The following is a 21180-nucleotide window of genomic DNA, read 5'->3' on the forward strand; positions in this document are numbered from 1 at the left end:
ATCAAAGGTTTTGGATAGTAAAATATTTCTTCCAACCTGTATGAGTTGAGAAACATTATTTTATTAGATGATTCAGTTCTGAACTGTACAATTTTGGCCAAGTTTAGAAGTCAGAAACATAGTTGGTTCTATAGGTAGTTTAATTTTCAAAGAGGAGAATTTTAATTTACTGAGAGAATTTGTTAAACGTAAGAATGTGAGTCACAGTTTATGCTCATGAAAATGAGTATATATTTTTTCCAGGTCTCCTATTCTTCCTTGCAAAATACATGTTACTCCCTCCCCAATACATATTTTACTGACTATTACAACCAGAGGGGAGAAAAAGATTTACTCATTTCACTATCCATCCTAATGTGGAAGTTTTGAGGTAAAAGAATTCAAAAGTCAATGCTGACAGTGATTTGCAAGTGAATTATGAGTAGGGAGCAAAGAAGACTTCAACATCATCAGCCAAACAAATTCTTTCATATAAGAAAGCAATATGAAGAGCTCCAGTAGCGCAATCGGTTAGCGTGCACTACTTATAAGAAAGCAATATGAAAATAACATAGGTCAATGTATAAAAATCTCTTACCTTGTTTCTCTACTTTAAAAAAATAAGGCTATAAATCAATATTATTACCATGATGCTTCACTTATTCATTCAACAAATACTTGCCAAGAGCCTACTATGTAATTGGGGCTAGCAATATATGGAGAAAACAATAGACATCATCCTTGCTCATATAGAATTCCTATATAGTGGGAGATTTTAACATACTATATACGCTGTTTCAAGATACAGTGGAAGGAAAAGTGGGGTGCAACTTGGGCTGATACTAGGTCAGTAAACAAAGGAAAATTGAATGATCATGTGCTGGCTGTGGCCACTCATGCGAAGTCTCTTGTGGTATCTCATTCTTACTCTGGTTGCAACTACAAGTTCACATGCATTTTTCTTTGATTCCCTCTAGTATATGACTGCTGCTGCTCCTATGCAAGGGACCTATATTCCCCAGTACACGCCTGTGCCTCCGACAGCTGTTTCTATTGAAGTAAGTCTATTGCTGTCTTATAGAGAGATATTCAGAGTGATAAACCCTCTGGTTCCCACAACCCATGGAATCCTAGTGGATGATTTTTATGCTGCTCCAAAATAGATAATTGCAAACGCAGTGTATAACAACTGTACATTTACACAAACTTGCCTATATTGTGTTTTACATATAGAAAGAGCTAACCTGACACAGAGGTATAAAAGGATGGTAAATTTTTATGCTTAGAGAAAAGTTCAGAGAACAAATCACTATCACATCCAATGTTAACCATAGATACTTGTTTGAAAAAGAAAAATGTTGGCAACTGTTTAAATGAGCTAGCCCTCTAGGGCCTGGTTCCTCAAAGTGGTCCCTGGACCAGCATCACTGGCCTTGCCTGCAGCTTGTTAGAAATGCAGTGTCAGATACCATCACTCATGTTAGTGAATTTGCATTACATTTTCATATGATTCTTCCATGATTCAAATGCAAATTAAAGTGTGAGACACTGGATTAGAGCTCTAATTTGCAGACTATTCAACACATTAAAATTGCTTTATGAACATCAATTTTATTTTTCTTCTTGGGTTCTATAACCAGAGATTCTTATTGATTTGCCTGAAATAGATACTGGACATTGTGATTTTTTTTCAAGGATCTCAGGTGAACCCAATATGTATATGCAAAAATTAAACAACTAAAAACCTTGCTCTGTATGTTTTTCCTTTTTTTTTTCCACTCATGGCTGGATTTCTACCACTTGAATTACAGCTCCATTTCTGGCTTTTTGCTGGTTACTTAGACATAAGACTCCAATGGACTTTCCTTTCTAGGCTGGCTTTAAACTTCAATTTTCAGATCTCAGTCTCCTGAGTGGGTAGAATTATCTTCTAGGATGTGAGGCTCTGGTCCTCCATATGAGTGAACCCTGACAAATTTATGACTTCTTATAGACAAGACCACTACGGGTGTCATAAATGATGGTTTCATCCCATCCTTTTGGAAACTTTGTCCTTTCATCTCTCTTTATATTGGGATGAATTCAACCACTCAAACTTCATTTTACTGGACTAAGCCATTAAGCAATAGAGAGAAGGAGAAATCATAAGAATCTGTTGATGATGGTAACAACAGTTAAATTGGTATCCTTCTCACTGCTCCTAGTTATTATTTTTTTTTTGCTTTTGTGATGCACATATCCATTCTCATCAGTTGGAAATCCCAAGGAGTGGTCAGAAATTAGGGTATTTGTGTATGACATTCCACTAGTGAAGTTGATGGAAACATTTACTGATTAAATTGAGTATTTAAAAATATGTATTTGTTTATATATTTATTTGTATGTAATGAATGTTTGCTTGTATCAAGTTTAACTAGGCATTACTAAGTAATTTAAGAAGCCAAGAACAATAAATTTTTGAATATTTGATATGTTTTGGACATGTGAGCTCAGAATAATGTACCTTAAACAGATTTTAATTGGATTTTTAGAATTTCAGGAATATGATTACATGTGTATATTTAAAAACAGCTGTACCATGAGAAAGTCAATGACTTGGACATGCCAGACACTGGAGGCACAAATCATAGCCAATTGCATGTTCACATTTCCACATAAAAGGCATATGCTGCTCTAAAGAACCAGAACAATGTGATGAGTATAAAATAATGAGACACACTTGATGCTGTGGGGTTTTGTCTAGTTATAGTTCAATCCGGAGTTTGAAAAAAAAAATCTCTGAAAAAATTAAATACACTTTGGTATAAGAATATGAGTCTCTAAAGCCTAGAATATAGCCTCACAAAGAAAAGCACCAACTCATTTTTCATGTAGAAAGCACTCATTGAATATTCATCACTGTCCACACAAATAAATATTGGCGTGTTGGGGTGCATGAAGCAGGGTGTGGGAGAAAGTAGGTGGCTTAGAAAACTACACAAGAGACAACATCACATTAGGAAAGAAAATAGTGAATAATTATAGGGAAAATTGTTAGTTTCAAAGGAAGAATTTTAGGGATGTTTACTTAAAGTAACACAGAATTGACTAACAACTCAAAAACACAGCTGAGATCTAACTATATGTAAAATCAGGAGCGATGCCCTTGTCAGGTCTGCCAGCATCCAAGCAAAGCCACCTGGGCACCCTGGAAACCAAATGTGTGCTCTTAATAGTGATCAACTCTGTATATTCACTCTTATTGCCATATATACAAGACAGAGGATGGAAGAATGGTGAAAGAAGAAAATCCCAAAATTGAGAACATGGATATTTTTATTTTCAGAAACTTCTCAATAAATTCCTGTCCAAAGCCAAATAAAATATGTCCAATTACAGACTGAAAGCCTACTCAACAGTATTCTTTTTAAAAGATTGCTGTGTTGATGTAGAATTTTTATCTAGTCCAGAGTTACTATAATCTTGTCAAATGAAACCGGTATGGTATAATAAGCTTTGTTTGAATATGCAAATACTAATAGGCATCCTGAATACATTGTTATTATTTAGGATAATTACATGAAACTATAGTCTAAAAGTTCCAAGTACAGCTGGGTGTCAGTGGCTCACACCTGGAATTCTACCTACTCAGAAGGCTGAGAGCTGAGAAATCATGATTCAAAGCCTGCCCAAGCAGAAATGTCCATGAGACACTTATCTCCAATTAACCAGTAAAATACCCAGAAATGAAGCTGTGGCTCAAATGCTAGAGTGCTAGCTTGAGAGAGGAAAAAAATAAATAAATAAAACACCCAGCTCAGAATTCAGCTCTTCTACCAGCACAAAAAATTATAAATAAAGGTTCAAGTTTGGATGAAATAATTTTTGGATCATTTATCCCCTTTAAGGTTCTACATTCAGATGCATATACATACATACTACCTTCATTTTTTACTGTATATACAAATGTAGCCAAGAGCACCTCTTCTGAAACCAATTGAACAGGTGTTTAAAGTCCATCTAGACAAGGATCTTTTATTGTTAAAGCAAATAAAGCTTTTGTATATTTGTTGCCTCCATAGGGTGTTGTTGCTGATACCTCTCCCCAGACAGTGGCACCTTCGTCCCAGGACACCAGTGGTCAGCAGCAACAAATAACAGTGGATGCCCCCAACGAGCATGCGCCTGCATATTCCTACCAACAGTCTAAGTAAGTGGGGCTGTGCTAAGCTCATTCTTTCAGTATAATCACTCTGTCAGGTTGTACCTGTGATAGTAACCACACCACATGAATATTTCTTTAATACATAATTGTGTGGATGTATTTGGGCTGACATCAAGTAGATGTATGCTTATCATCCAGCATGAGGATCACATGCTATTTATCTATGAAGCTCTGCTTTGGGGTGGGCACTGAGTGATGCTTCGGTGATGGAAGTGGTTGGGTTAGATATATCAGATCTTATATCCAGATCCAGGACAGACAGAAAGAAAACCCAAAGACTGCAAGCTTTCAATTCTGTGTGTGCCTCATTGGCTGCTGTTTAACTGGCCAAAGTTAGTCACAGGGCCAAGCAGAGTCTGTGGATATTCACTAGTAGCAAATGACATTGTATTGCAGTCGTTTTTGTTTTGTTTTGTTTTAACCAAAAACAACAACAGAAAATGCCACGCAGTATTCAGGAAGGAGAGAAAAGTTTATTCCCAAACTGCTGGCCAGTGGCCAAGGTGATGCATGGTCGGGGAGAAAGAGTGAACCCTGCCCAGCCCTGCCTTGTCTAGGGCAGGGGGGTGGGGAGGTGTGACCAGGTGGATTAGGATATGACTTCAGGGAAGGGGGAGGTAACTGCCTCCAGGTATGCTGGGTACCCAGGTAACTGGGTGGAGACTTAACCAGGTAGGGAGCTTCTGCATGGAGCCTTCCCAGTGTGGACCTTACACAGTGAATGATTTCATACAACTCTATAAATCACAATCTATATAACTGATGAAAAGAGAATTACTAAATTATCATTTTATGGAGTGTTATTTCGTTTCCTTGTCATCATTTTGCTTCAGAAAGGAAAATTATTGTCCCTTTTTTTTTTTTTTTTGCCAGTCCTGGAGCTTGAACTCAGGGCCTGAGCACTGTCCCTGGCTTCTTTTTGCTCAAGGCTAGCATTCTGCCACTTGAGCCACAGCACCAATTCTGGCCATTTTCTATATATGTAGTGCTGGGGAATCGAACCCAGGGCTTCATGTATACTATGAAAGCACTCTTTCTACTAGGCCATATTCCCAGCCCCAAGGTTGTGTGTGCCATTGCCTTGTTTTGGTTTTGGTTTTTTGTAGTTTTTTTTGTGTATGTTTCTTTCCAGAGCTGAGGACCTGAACTCGGGGCCTTGCCAGGCAGGCGCCCTTCCGCTGAACTAAATCCCCAGCCCCTATTGTCATTCTTAAAAAAAAAATAAAGATGTCAGGTGAGGTGACACCTATAATCCTAGCATTTGGAGATAGAGGCAGGAGATTTGCAAATTCAAGACAACTCAGGCTACATAGGGAGGCTCTGTCTCAAAACAAACAAAAAATAAAAAAGAAACTACTCAGGACTATTGCAATTTGTGTCAAGATATCATAACAGTGGAAAGAGACTGGAATTACATCACAGACCCTAAAGAAGAGGCTAGTGTGTGGAAATTACTAAGAAGAGACAACAGAAGTAGAGGATTTTTGTGAATATCACTTAAGAGGATGCTTAGCGAAGGCAGATCAAGGAAATGAAGAAAGTGATCAGATATTGATGATTATACATCACAGATGGAGAAATTTGTCTAAACTGCCTTAATATTCTTGCTGAAAATCAGCTATATAAACCTGCCAAGAATAGGAGCCAAGGCATATTAAGAAAAAAGCTCAGATGGCCATATTGAAATTTGGCCAAGGAGAGAGTCTTTGTACTCCTTAAATGGAGTCTTCTGTGTATACTTAAAAATTAAATTTGCTTAGGATATCAGTTAATGTTACAAACTAAGTTATTATTATCACTGCTATCATTGCTATCAGAAATGACTTTCAGGAAATACTGATGCTGAGTAAAACAAGCTATGCTTGTATGTACATTTTCTCACATAGGGAACAATGGCACCATCCTAGCACTGTGGCAATCATGTCAGGGTGTTCAGTCTGGTCAGTGTGAGGAAAGGATTTATACAGGCTATGAGGAAGGGGAGTAAGACACACGAGAGAAGAGAGATAATTTATTTGTCAATTTGGCTCTCAGTCATCTTGTATCCAGATGGGCCAAACATCATTAGGATCGTGGGGGCATTTTTGAGTAAGATCAGCATTTGAATCAGCAGGGAATCAATCAGATGCTTCTCCATAATGCAAGTGGCCTCCACCCAATCAGTTAAAGGCTGGAAAAGAACACAAAGTGTATTCCTCTCATGAGGATGTGGGAACCTCATGCTTAAGCTTGAACATCTGTCTTGTCCTGCCTTTGGACTTGAAGTAAAACATTTGTCTCTCCTTGGGTCTCAGGCCTGCCAGACCTGGGACTGGAATTTATGCCACCAGCCGTCCTAGTTGCAGAATTTGGGATTCAAGCTGGAACTTTACCATTGGCTCTACTAGGCCTCCAGTCTGCTGATTGCAGGTCTTGGCATCAGCCAGTTCCTTATGATCTGTCTGTCCCACATTACCTTCATAAATACACATATGTACATTTACTCATTCTTTCATCCATCCATCCATCCTATCAGTTCTGAATGCCTAGAAAACCTGGACTAACCTACTATTTGCAAATACGGCTTACACAGTTCAGTGAGTGATTTTATCTCTTCCAAAATATAAGGAAATGAGTGATTCTATAACCTCAAACCATCCTGCTAACAGATTGGTAGTTTCTGAATAAATGAAAATTAACACATCCATTTGTGCAATCAGAACTTATTGAGAACTTCTGCTGTGACAGCTATCATTATAGGTTCTAGAAAAGGGAAAAAGCAGACTACTCCTCATCTCTCAGAATTTATTTTCTACTAGGATTAGACTCATAGTCAGTGGGTCAATTAAAACACATGGTGGCTCATGGTTTAAATCCTAGCTACTAAAGAGGCTGAGATCCAGAAAATCGTGGTCTGAGGCAATCCGGGGCAGAAAAGTCTGCAAAAGATGAGCTGAAGGTGAGCCTCAAGTGGGAAAGCATGCAAGCGCGGAGAAGCCTAGCAAGTTCCAAGGATCTGAGTTCAAAATCCAGTCCCAGTAAAAGTAAATTCATTAACTAACTAGAATAAAAATGAAACAAGACCAGCATTACAAAGAAGCAGAAGTCTTCCTGGGATAAACACCTCAGGGTGTTATCAAAGGAGCTCTTTATAGGAGGGAAAGCAATTTGAAGCTATGCTTGGGGAGCTCTAGATAAAAACACTTGTATTTTGTGTTCTGTATGTGCTGGTCCTGGGCTCAAACTCAGTGCCTGGGCACTATTGGTCTTGTGCTTGTTTGTTTTGCTCTCTACCAGTTGAGCCACATCTCCACTTTCAGCTGCTATGGTGCTTAATTGGAAATGAACTTTTCTCTCCAGGCTGGCTTCAAACTGTGAGCCTCAGATCTCAGCCTCCTGAGTAGCTAGGAATAGAGGTACTGGCTCCTAGCGGTTGGTGGGAGTTTTGTTGTTGTTATTGTTGTTTGTTTATTTTTATTGGTTTTGTTTGGAGAAGGTGTTTTTTAGTTTTTGTGGCTTTTTGGTTTTGTATTTTTGCTCCTGTCTAGTACTCTACCACTGGAGCCACAGGACTACTTCCACTTTTGCTGATTAACTGGAGATAACTGACTTTACGGTCCCAGTTAGCTTCAAACTGTGATCCTTGGACCTCAGCCTTCTGATTAACTAGAACTACAGGCACGGGTCGCCAGTGGCTGACTGAGATACAACATTCTAAGCAGAGGTAGAGGTATTTTGAGGCTATATGAAATTTACAAAGGGAATTCAAGGCTGGAATGTCCAGGATTATCCCAGAGATAGGTAAAGCCCAAGTAGGCCAGCTACTTTCAAACCTTCAATGCTTACAGACTTTTCTTACAGTAATTGTATTACATTTCATTTCATTTAAAGGAAACATATAAATATTTAAAAGACTTTGACAAAAGCTATGACATTCATTTGCATAATATTAGTGACTAAATATCAATATGAATACAGAGATGCAGAGCATGTAGGGTTGTGATTCAAAGATGACTTTTGAAAGCAAATTCTCTCCCTTCTTGAAATTATATAGAACCTCTTTCTCTCCCTGTCAGATGGAACTTTAGTTGTTTCTCCTTGTCATCCACAATGTGGTGTCTTCTTCTTCCTTGGGGATACCTGCACTGAGAGATGGTCCTTGTGAGATGGGGTAGGGAACTGGGCTCTACTGGCCCAGAGAAGCCTCTCTGCCTCTCTGCTTTCTAGGAAGCACAAGCATCAGTATACAGAAACAGCCCTTAAGTGCTAACAACATAGTGCTGGGTTGAGAGGTACATATATACATAATAGGTTTTATGTAAGGAAGAAAATGAGAACAACTCCCACATAAAACACTATGGGACAGAAGGATGCTTTCCATTTTGGCTGGCTTGGTAGACTTTGGTGGAGGTTATGAAAACTGGAGTTTGGTCTTGCAGAAGGAACCATATCCTAGGTGATATCACAGCTTGGCTGAAGTCCAGAAGGAGGGAACTCAGCATCTCTCTCTCTCTCTCTCTCTCTCTCTCTCTCTCTCTCTCTCTCTCTCTCTCTCTCTCTCTCTTTTATTTTTTGGCCAGTCCTGGGGCTTTAACTCAGGGTCTGATCAATGTCCCTGGCTTCTTTTTTGCTCAAAGCTAGCACTCTACCACTTGAGCCACAGCACCATTTCTGGCTTTTTCTGTATATGTGGTGCTGAGGAATTGAACCCAGGGTTTCATGTATGTGAGGCAAGCACTCCATCACTAGGCCATATTTCAGCCCCTCAGCATTTCTTTAACAAGTGAAGACAGTGATAAGAGCATGTGAAAGGGAATATTAGACCCAGGTTCTATTATCAGGTGCCATAGTGATATGCATGGACAGCATTTCCTCTGTTCTATAATTACTCTTTCAGCTTTAGAAGACTTTAAATTTGAAGGCAATGAGAACCACCAGTTCCACTACTACCTGGTCATTGGCCTGATCCCAAAATTATTCTAGTTGACAATGCTGAGTTTTCCCAAAGACAATTAATATCTAGAAATAAAATCCTACAATCCATGTCCTCCTTGTGGACATAAGGAAAACCTGCACTTTTCAGAATAACCTCAAGCCTGCCATTATCAGAATTAGCTCTTGCCAGAAACATCTTGCAAGAAATTTTTGAGAAACTGTAAACATTGGGGTTAAACCAAAATCTGAAACCCTTATGATTTCTCTGGAACTAAAACCTCAAACTCAAGTTCTATAAAAGGATTGCACACCTGTCCTTCAGGGCTCAGACTCTAGAGTAGGAACTTTTTTGGCTACATAATAATCTTGTGTTCCCTCAGCTCTTCAAATACCACTTGCTTCTTCCCCAAGTATTTTCTACAACAGTGGTAGTAGGGATGACGAGGGGTTCTTGTTTACAAAAAACTTGTCTTACACTTACTCACACATTACATATATAACAGGGGGTTTCACAGTTCCTGCTCTTTGACACAACAGGTCAAAGGTGAGAGTGGCTGGAGAACAGGAGGCCTTCCAGAACTATAGAATGGGAAAAACACTTTGCATTTTCTTATCGACATTTTTCAACCTATTAAAAATGTTGACATGTCCTATAAGGAGCTTTTTCATGGAAACAACAAAATATTAAAAGAAACATATTAAATATACCTGTGGGTGCCATTTGCTACAAAAATTCTATAAAACCAGGAATAAATGAGACTTCAACCCTTGTTGTTGTTATCATTGTTGTTTGTTTAATCAGTTTCAGTGAAGGGAGTGTGGCCTGTGTTGAATTAAGACATATCATTTCTTCAGAACCAATCACAGAGGACCTAGAGTTGAGCTAAACACCTGAGTTATGACTAAACAAATGTTATTTGGCCAAACCATTTCTTTTTTATTTGACCACTGTTTACATATAGGACTATCTTATCCATATAGAGATTATCTGAAATCAACAATATCTAAAGTTAGTTGCAGTCTATAGACTTCCCCAAGTTCTTGTCATATCCTTTCTGTTTGAGTTTAAGGAGAGTATTTCTGAAATCATTTAGCCAAACTACATTATCTTATTTATTTTAAATACTCTGAATTTCATAAATGGAAGCTCATTTTCAACATGCCAATCAATCTGCCTCCATTTCCATCAGGCAACCTATTTCTAACAATCATTATGGTATTGATAGCTTAAAGTTCTTATACAAATCTCTACCCTTTCTCATTAAATGCTACCTGACCTCTTTTAGGCTGTGAAATTCTGATGAGGGCAACTGAGTGTCCCTGAAAAGAGCCTGACACATCACACATATATTTAACACCAAAATATATTGAAAATTACAGCCATTAAGACAAAAGATTATAAAAGAAAAGTTTAAGAAATAGACATTGTTGTGGAAACTTAGTCATGGGAAACAGAGAAGCCATATTAGGAAAGATCAGATTAGGCATCTTTATTGGAAAGCTGGTGACTGCAGGTGGACTATTGTCACAAAAACCTGCAGTTCCTCAAATACACTTAACACTGTTAGAAAATTGAGCTATGAGAGCAGGAGAAGAATGAAAGAGCAGAAAAACAATACCAACAAACCAGATCAACTCCAGTGGAGAACTGAAGTGGGATGCTATGATGACTAAAGGAGAGCTAGGAAACACAAAGCACGATACCCTGGCTTCGAAGGAGGTATGGGCTTAAATAGGGGCAAGGGTCCCTCCCTACCCCTGCAGGATCTCAAGAAACTCAACAGTCTCATGAGTTCAAAGCCCATAACTGACAGGTGCAGTAACCTATTTTCCAAATCCCCATCCCTGCCTCTAGGAATGCAGGCATGCCCATCACCTGGGGATGGAACATCCCTGCCTCTACTATGAGAACAAGATAGCGCTAGTTAAACCAATTCCCTATCATCCATCACTTGGCCAAGATGGCATAGGTTAGACCCAGTATCCTTACATCAATATGATGGGTGTCCATATAAATTTTTGATTAGAAAATATTTTTGTATTTCAAATTTAGTATTTCAAATTTCAAATTTTTCTGTCTAAAACATAGGACTTTATATGTACTATTTGAGGTCTTTTTTCCTCCATCATTAATAAAAAGTAATTTATGTCAAAAGTCCTCAGGGCTCTTATTTCGAAAAGAATAGAGGATAATTATTTTATGTCAGAAATGCCAATTCCCACCCAAGTTCTCTATCAAGTGGTAGAGCACCAGCTTTGAGTGGAAAAGGCAAGTAGAAGTACAAAGCCCTGAGTTCAAGCCCCACTACCTGCACCACACACACACACATACACACACACACACACACACACACACACACACACACAGAAGTATGGTCTGAAAAGTATCTTTACCAACTTCTACTTTAATATAAACAACTGGAAGTCCTCAGTTTAGATCCCACTTTTATGATTCCCTGGTTGTAACTCAGCTCTTCAGAATCTGGTCTTCTTTAAATTAAAAGCATTACAGGCAGGAAAGTCCCCGTGACACTCTTATCTCCAATTAATCACAGAAGCCATAAGTTGCGTTATGGCTCAAGCAATACCCTTAGCAAAAAGGAGCTCAGGGACAGCACTTAGGCCCAGAGTTCGAGCACCAGGACTGACCAAAACAATAATAACAACAAAAAGAGCATTCGACCTGTGTTTTGTAATGAGCATCCGTTATGTCTGATCTGGAGGAAGATTTCCTGCATGTCCTGGAATTACATGTTAGAAAGCATCTGAGCACTTTCTGCTCCAGTTAGATTGAGATGAAGGGCTGCAGGCTGAGGGAACAGTGTTTCTGTTGCTGCAGCTCTCTTCAAAGGCACTAACCAGTACTAATGAACATGGTTTCCTAAAAGGCCAGAGAAATACTTCAAATAATTTATTTTCTCAGAGATGAGGGTATGTATTGATTTCTTCATGAGGAATTCCTTTAGGTTAAAAAGTATGTACATTAAATTATTTAAGAAGCTTAACAAAATTAGGCTTGTCTAAATGTTGGTTATTGGTATACCAATAGAAAACATTATATCCTTGACATATGACTTGGGATAAAAATAAATCAGTACAGAGATTTTGAATATGTAAAAAAAATTACTTTCTTTTAAAGCATTGTTTAATCCTGCTGCTCTTTTCTGTTCCTTAATCACCTACTTAGTTTACCTGTAGATAATCTATTATTGAGAATGTAGTATGTACTTTCCACAATGGACCACAGAAAACTTCCTTTTACATGAAGCTAGTGTGTCCAAAATGGCTCTGAGAAATAATGAACCATCAGACCATCTTAAGATTTCTGAATTGCTAGATTTCTAAGATGATAAATTGCTATTTCTCTACTTGTTTTGGAAAGGGTTCTGAGTAGATGTGACTAGTGTCATGAAACTACACATATTCACTCTTCCATTGAAAAGCTCTTACCTCATTCTTCTTTGGTATTGAAATTCTGTTTGTTCTTCAGATCATCACTAACTAACTGAACTGCCATGCATATCAAATTTGTGTAAAATTTCAGAACACTGGTGCTGTGTAAGTATGCTGTGAGTCATAGAACATTTTATGTGCACGGTGCTTTAGAGTTTGTAAATGTTTTACATACTCATCTTTTCATATGAACTACTGTCTCAATATGTTTTATTTCTTAAGTAATCTCACCGTCCAGTCTAAAATGTACCCACTATTAAAGATCACAACATGGAAAACTGACAATTCTTCTATTTTTAGGAATATCTTAAGCATTATGTACATATGCACATGCTTTATCTAAGATAAATGACCAGAGATAGATTTAGTTTTATTTAAACAGCAGCACCTTTTACATCCTAGAATCATAATTATCAACAGTATCACCATTTATTTCTCCCTATATGTTTGCATGTAGTAATTAGACCATTTTAAGAACTAAAAGAATTAGGGAAGATATTGTGAACACTATGTAAGTTGACAAAAACCTAAATGTAGCATTGCTTATAAATCCTGATATACTTCTGATTGCAATGCATATCCAACACTTAACTCAAGAGGGGCTTTAATGATCCTGTCATCCACTGACTAAGTGAGAAAATTTTAAATGTGGAGTTAACTATTTTTCAGGCATTTGCACAATGGATGAGAATAGGAACAAACACCAAAGCATAAAACCAAGAAAAAGAGTTAGTTCTCATAGCAAGATAGGCTTTAGAAATAAATGGAATATACCTGCAGTTTGCAAAGGTAGAGAAAATGAGCTAAAATATTGATCATAGTTCTCATGACTACCTTTCATAAAACCTTGCTTTATTCTTGGTGCTCTCCTGAGCTGTAATTGCATTTAGGGAAGGAACAAAAACAGGAGATAGGCCCTGAGACTTCTTCTACAAGGCGAGCACGCTACCACTAGGCCATATTCCCAGCCCCTTCAACTACTTCTAAAGAATTAAAATATTCAATTTTACAGGATTTTGAAACAAATTAAGTAGATTCTCAATAGCCATAATGGCTTATGCAAGTTAGGAAGTGAAGAATTTTCTGAAGACCATTTTAGATATGTACTTTTTTATGTGAATTTGAATACATTGCATCTACTTGCTCAGGGCAGATGTCCTCCAAGGACAGATTACCTAGACTCTTGAAAGCAATGGAAGGTTAACCCCACCCTCTTACCCATGAGCTTTGAAAAACCTGTAATCCTGTGCCCAGCAAACCTGAGCCTTAGTTACAAAATTAAGCAACTGAAAATCAGAAGAATCTGAAAACTTTCTTGTCATCCTGTGTCTAAGGGAAGAGTCCTTCCTCAGAAGGTGACCTATAGATAGCTTAAAGTGCCTTTATTTTTTAACACAGCTCTGTAATTACTCAACATACCTAGAAAAAAGAGTCAAGACTAAAGGAAAAACCCACCAAAATCTCTTCAATGGTTATAGATAGGTGGAAGGGTTGGCCTAACCCAGAAGTATGAGCTAACAAAGTCTCCAATGGCACAATAACATTTGGTAACTAAACATCTAAACACCTATTATAATGACAAACCACTTTTCCAGACTCCAGGAGAGTACAAAATAGAAAAATAGAGCCTTTTTTCTCAAAGTGTGAGAACTTTGGTTACTGTTTTTGTTTTTCCTAATTATGCTAAAAAAAAAAAAAAGCATTAGGGCTTGAATTCAGAGACATGTGCTTGATTGGCTTACCTGCTCAGCTAGTACTTTACCACTTGGACCATGCCTCCAGCAGTGTTTATTTTGTGCCAGTCCTAAGAATTAAATTGAGAGCTTGAGCTTCCTTTTCTCAAACACTCTACCACTTGAACTACAGCTCTACTTCCAGTTGTTGTTGTTGTTGTTGTTTTTAATACATATAGTTTTAGTGTTGATAAGTGTCTCACAGACTTTTCTGCCTAGGCTGGCAGGAAATGTGATCTTCAGATCTCAGCCTCCTGAGCAACTAGTATTACAGTCATGCACCAGCTTTATTTTTACTGGTTATTTTGGAGATAGAATCTAGGAAATCTTTCTGCCTTGATTGACCTCAAGTCTTCTAGATCCCAGCCTCTTGGATGGCTAGGATTACTGGCATGCAATCCACAGGCAGGTAGCAGATTTTTTCATCATGACAGGGCAACAGCAAAGAAGAGCTATGACATTTTGTTCTGGGCCAATAAAGTTTATGTGAATACACTTGTGAAATAAAAGAAAATAACATATTCTAGTCATCTAAATACATAATAGAGAAGCATGTGTATAGCTGAGTGAGTTAGTGATGATCCCATGGAAGCTAGGCTAAAGTTTTGTAGTTACTGAAAGAATCTATGGGACAGCTATAACATAATCTAGTCCTTAAAAATAAGGATCCATGTTTATATAGATTTGTTTCCTGTTTCTACAGCTGACTAATGTAAAAAAACAACAACAGAGATTTACTTAGCTCCCAGTTGTAAAGGCTGAATGCACAAAACTGGGTAGACCTATGGTTTGGCCCCCTTGGCAGCTTGTATCCTAGTGAGACAAAGTGCTAGAAGAATTCTGTGATCAGGCAGGAAGCAGAGAATCAGAAATATTCATCTTGTTAATGAAACCTTCCAACTGACCCAAAAGAATGGCCATAAAACCTTTTAAATGCAATCCTGTAAAGTTCTGTCAGTAGTTTTCAATCATCTCCACACTGGAAAGACCAAGCTCCCAAACACGAACACTGCAGAGACACACTCAAACCAAACCACACAGGAGTGGTGTCTCACTGGGTACACTACATGTGTATTTTATAATATTTGTTGTGTTAGAATCAAACAACTTCTTTTAGTCTGTTTACCTTGATTTTGAACATGAGCAGACTCTCTGGTATGAATTTATATTTGCGCAAAATTGCAGTATTTGGTAATTTCAAAGACTAAACATGCCCATATAATTTCTTTCATTACCATATTGTAGTGAAAGAGCAAGATACCTATTTTACTTGACAGTACTGGGATTTGAACTCAGTGTCATTTGCTAGATAAGTGTTCTACCACTGGAGCTATGTTCCAGCACTTTTTTGATTTATGTTTCAGATAGGGTTTCACATTTTTGCCCACAACTGGCTATGACTAGGTTTCTGCTACTTCTGTTTCCCAGTTAGCTGTGATCACAGTTGCTACTCACCTAGCCCAATTTGTGTTTCAGATAAGATCTCAATGTCTTTTTCCTCAAAATCCATAATCATCCTACAGGTGCTTCCCAAGTAGCTAGAATTACAGGTGTGAGCCATCATACCTGGCTGAGATTGGTATTTTAAAAGCTAGTGAAAGAGCACAGGTGAGGGTTTGAAGCAGCTTCAAGGTAATAAATACTGTCATTCAATTATCTTTGCAGACCATAAAAGAAAACTGAAGAATGCCCATCGGAAACTGCCTTGAATGAAGAAATTTCATTGAAGAAGAAGTTAATTGGCTTCCAATTTGCACAGGCATCAATGGAAGGCTTTTTCTTTTTTCTTTTTTTAACTTTATACTTTACTCAATGGAAACAAAGTTTTTATGTGCTATGTAAATGGTTACTTCATGTGGTCTGACAGCTACTTCTTTTTTGCCATCATTTCTTTTTTCTAATTAAAACAATTCCCAGAAGAGGGGAAAAAAATGGAAAAATCAGAGGTTGACCTATTACCTGGAAGAACATTTGAATTCAGAATTTACCTGAAGGTGTAGATAAAAGTTTCTTTTAAAATAGAGGACTCAAAATCAAGAGGTGGATACACAGAAATGAAAACTGTCTTCCTCAGAAATGAAGCTACTCTTTCTTTTTCCCTTCTGTTTAGACTGAGTTGGATTGTTTTTATTTTAGTTTTTTTCTTAGAAATATTTAGGTAAGGTTTATCTTGAATCTTAATTGCCTTAATTTTAAGGACGTCAGAGGCTCTCGAGGCAAGCTGTCAACGTCTTGTTGAAAAATCAAGAAAGAGTTAAATTACTGTGCCAGTTTTAATTGGTACAGAACTTTAATACTATGAGTTTTTAGAGTGAAAAAATAACTGTACAGTTTGAAAGAAAATGTTTTTCTTCATTTGAAGAAAATTTGTTGATAAAAAGAAACTGTGTCAACTTCAAAAATTAGGAAATACTGGAACTTCTCCTGAACTTTGTCTAAAGTGTTGACACACATTTAGAAGGCTAAATGTCTTATGGTAAAGTTATTCACATTGGTTTAAAAACAACTGCATTAGAACTAATGCGTATTTGGGGGGCAGAATGAAGATTTTTTTATTTACAAAGTGTGATTGCTAGCAAAAGCATTAGTGCTTTTTATCTGCAGTCTTTTTTATGAGCTTTACAAAGTTTCTAGTCGGCTTTGCTTGTCACATTGCAAAACTTAGCTTAAGAACATTAAAAAAATTAAGTAGATAGGAGCTTAGTGGTCAAAAAGTGCAAAAAAAAAACCCACAAAAAAAGCAATAGATAGAGAAATTGTTGGCAATTTCTGTAGTCTTTCCTAGTTGTGAACAAATTCAGCCTATGGATGGCCTATTTTATACCAAAGACGGAGTGATGCCCAATTCAGTCCAGAAGATAGAGGTTGTTCTTCTTTTCTCTTTTGCTTTTTTTAAAAAAAATTATTTTACCTACATGGCCAATAATTTTTACTTTGTTTAAACTACCTTCCACTGGTGTTGTACATATTCCAAAAGAATTTTTTTTAATATTCAATGTGTATTTGTCAGTAGTATAATCTTCCATCTGCAACAGCTGGGCAGTCCCAGCACAAAGAGTCAGGATGTCACTGGACAGAACCAGGGTGGCTCTCCATTTTGTGAGGTTCTCTGGCTCCATGCCAGTTCCCTCTACTCTTGCAACCTGTGTAGATGGCCACCAATAAGCCAAGACAATTATACAACAGGTTGAATTTTCATGATAGGCATTTTAAATGGAACATGGTCTTAAAGGTCACAGAAGGGTTGTTTGTGAGAAAAGCTTAGTGGCTCTGTGGGAAACAGAAAGTCATCTCCTGAGAAGGTCTCACTGACTTAGTAGCAAGTCTTCCTCCTGAATTCAACACGTTGGTTTTGTTTCTTCAACTCAGTCACTGTCATCATCCACCAATAATTGCCTCCTTGGTTCTGAAGCTGGAGACAGGCACTTTCTTTCTGCCTCTTGGCATGGTATTCTCATATCTAGGTATTTCCTAAAGATTGACAACCCAGACCTTTCATTTACTTGTCTGAGGCATATAGAAACACTAAGATGGAAGATTCTATAGATGGAACATAGGGAAACTTTTAAAATGCTAGATGACAATCAGAAATCATATGATTAATATTAATGGGAACCAAAAGAATTAGGGTTCATTAGTGATAAAAGCCAAAGGAGATATTTGCATTTAGAAGGAAGCAAAATTTTGTCTAAAATTAATTCAATTGACTTTACTTAAAAAAGGCTTTACATTTTTCACCCAATTCATACTCAACATAAAGAGATGCATGCACCTCTAATTGAAACCTATTGCACAAAATTTTGCTAATTGAACTATCCATTAGAATTGATTTTTGAAGAAAACATCTAAATCCAGCAGATGAAATTCTTTATACACTGTCTGTATATGAAATAAAAACATGTCTTATTCCAGAAGCAAGAGGGTAATGCACTGAATTAAATGCACTATAAAAAGAAAACAGGGTAGAGTTTTAGACACTAAAAAATTGAAAGTTAAATTACCGTCCCATTAGGTCAACATGAGTTTGCCTCCTATGACATTGCTAATATTTAAATAGACCTTGGTTCTCTTATTTGCAATTTCATAAATTAAAAGCTCAGACCTAGAGACTGAGTCCATATCCTTGTCATCCAGCTAGTTACAAGAGTTGTATCCAAGAAAATGTCTCATGTGCTACAGAGAAATCCAGCTGGGTACAGACAGGCTCATGGTTTCGCATAACTTTGAGAGCATCTCAGATTTATACATTCTTCTGTTGTATCCATTAGGTTTCCATGAATTACAAGGATGGTGCTTAAGTTTTCACTTTGAAAAGTTGGTCCCCATGTTAGACGGGACAGAAGAAACCATGTGTGGGAGCTATCATTTCTGTGTCTCCTTTTCAGTCTCAGAATTCTTTGTATAAATAAGGGTTATCCTGGGCATAATTCATTAGGCTATACAATCAACATGCTTTCTTGTTTCTGTAAAAAAAAATATATTACCAAATACATACATTAATGTGATACAAGTAAAGTCTCATTTACATAATCAACCATGAGGCTCAGATGTAGCTACCATGTGGCTGATGAATGTGCCTAGGTAACTTCCTATTTCTACTCCAAACTGCTGATTGATTTATACAGTCAGAAACATTTTTTTCAACTATGAAATTTCAGTAATCTCAAATTTTTTAAGCCACTTCAGGCAAAAAGAAATTATTCTTGTTATTTTATGTGCTTGTGTGTGTTTTGTGTTTGTTTTGCTGGGTTTTTGAAATCATACCATCTTATAAAGTATTTCAAGCCAAAAATAAGAAAAAAAAATTGCACCTGTTCAAATTTTCCCCCTTTTTGTCATCATAGTCTATTTATCGTTCTTAAGAGTCCAGTCTGGGGGGCTGGGAATATGGCCTAGTGGCAAGAGTGCTTGCCTTGTATACATGAAGCCCTGAGTTCGATTCCTCAGCTCCACATATATAGAAAATGGCCTTGTAGCACTGTGGCTCAAGTGGCAGAGTGCTAGCCTTGAGCAAAAAGAAGCCATGGATAGTGCTCAGGCCCTGAATTCAAGGCCCAGGACTGGCAAAAAAAAAAAAAAAAAAAAAAAAGTCCAGTCTTGGTAGATTAAAAAAAGTATCAAAAGGTAAACTGGATTACATTTTATGAAAAGTAAAACAGACTAGAATATGTGTCCCATACAAACAGACATCAGAATCCTAGTCTATGGAAGTCAATAATATATATATTAAGGTGGTTTTAATATTATTTAAGACTATAATCTGATTTTTTCGTTCAAACTGATTTTTTTTTTTTTTTTTTTGCCAGTCCTGGGGCTTGGACTCAGGGCCTGAGCACTGTCCCTGGCTTCTTTTTGCTCAAGGCTAGCACTCTGCCATTTGAGCCACAGCGCCACTTCTGGCCATTTTCTGTATATGTGGTGCTGGGGAATCGAACCCAGGGCTTCATGTATATGAGGCAGGCACTCTTGCCACTAGGCCATATCCCCAGCCCTCAAGCTGATTTTTAATCCACAAAAATTTCAGGTATTTGTTTAGAATGTTTTAATTTTTTTGTTTTGACTTGAATTTCCAAGTCTTAGTTGACTCATTAAGAAGCAAACTGAAGCCACAAACTCAATGAAATAAACATTATCTCATCCATCCCTTGTTACCTGATCAATACAATAGATTTTCTTTTAATAATTATAAAGGAAGTATCAGGTAATGTGAGAGCTCCAGATGTAGGGCTATGGCTTCTAAGAAAAAACATAATGCCAGCAGACTGGAAACAGTCTGCCCAGGCACACTGACCTGCCATATATATCCAGATTCCTAATATTCTCAAGAAAATCTATCTAACTCCAATTTGGCCAAGTTAGTTTGTTCACTTGGTAAATTTCTACAGCTTAACATATTGTCTCCATATTTCACTTCAGTTAATTCTTCTTGTGATTTGAGCAAATCTGCTAAATTTGAAGGCACAAGAGTCACTTCAGCCCCAGAAAAGAGTGGGAAACACCACACTGTTAATATGTCTCCATTTGGGATAGAAAACTGAGCCCTAGAGGGCTGGAAGGAGCAGCCCATGTGCACTGTCTCACTAATGACTGAAGCCGTTGCAAAACTGCTTTAAATCACTTTGAGATGATATAGAATCAAAACCATAGGTTTTCTTTTTTTCAGTTTATTCTAAAACAATAGCAATTATTATTATCATCATTGAGATATCAATTACATATCTACATGTGTTCTTACACTGAACTAAAATACTATTAATGAAAAGTAAAAAAAAATCAATTTTTTTAGATTGTGGAAACTTTCAGAGCGCTTGGCTAAAGAGATTATGATGTCATTGGGTTCAAAGCACATTCATTTTCTTTCCTAATTTCATTGTATGAATGACTGCAGATGAGCTGATAAGCAGAGAGAAATTCTTAAGTGGTTTTACTGATAAACATTTTATGTGATTTCAAGTCAATGAGGGAGTAATATTTACATCCACTTATAATGACATTCAACACAGTTGAGGACTCATCCTTTGTAATACAATATAAACTGTGAGAAACTCTTGATCTGATTCATTTTGGACACAATGGGAGTAAGGAAAAGATTTTTCTTTTCAGGTTTCTATGACTGTACGCTTCCAAGTAATGAGTTCTCAAGGACAAACAGCCTCTCACCTCAATTGGAAGGGTTGATGAGACTTAAACAGGCTTGTGGATTCTGTATATTATACCCTTCCTGTGAGATTTCATTAATGAATCAGTTTGCTTTACAAAGGGCATCCATCCTGACATTGGAAGACAGTTATGTCTGACACATTTTCAACATACGGAATAGGTTGATTGGTCCTAAGAACAAACTTTGTCCCTTAATCCAAATGCTCTTGGGTCCTTAGCTGTCTTTCATGGATTACA

The 21180-nt window shown here is 37.3% G+C and overlaps 1 protein-coding gene across 7 annotated transcripts in view; it reads left to right on the top strand.

The window, feature by feature from the left end:
* Positions 1-19180, top strand: part of Rbms3 (RNA binding motif single stranded interacting protein 3) — a 760386-nt gene extending 741206 nt beyond the window's left edge. For 6 of the 7 annotated variants that reach the window (XM_048348593.1, XM_048348596.1, XM_048348594.1 and 3 more), the window contains 3 exons: positions 957-1037; positions 4041-4168; positions 15949-19180. In XM_048348593.1, coding sequence (XP_048204550.1) covers positions 957-1037; positions 4041-4168; positions 15949-15955 — 216 coding nt within the window. In that variant the 3' untranslated portion in view covers positions 15956-19180. Of the gene's footprint in view, positions 1-956; positions 1038-4040; positions 4173-15948 lie in introns of those variants that run through there. The other variant, XM_048348595.1, reaches the window with a different exon arrangement.
* The last annotated feature ends 2000 nt before the right edge of the window (positions 19181-21180 follow it).

The sequence above is a fragment of the Perognathus longimembris genome, chromosome 6, assembly GCF_023159225.1.
Source record: "Perognathus longimembris pacificus isolate PPM17 chromosome 6, ASM2315922v1, whole genome shotgun sequence".
NCBI lineage: Eukaryota > Metazoa > Chordata > Mammalia > Rodentia > Heteromyidae > Perognathus > Perognathus longimembris.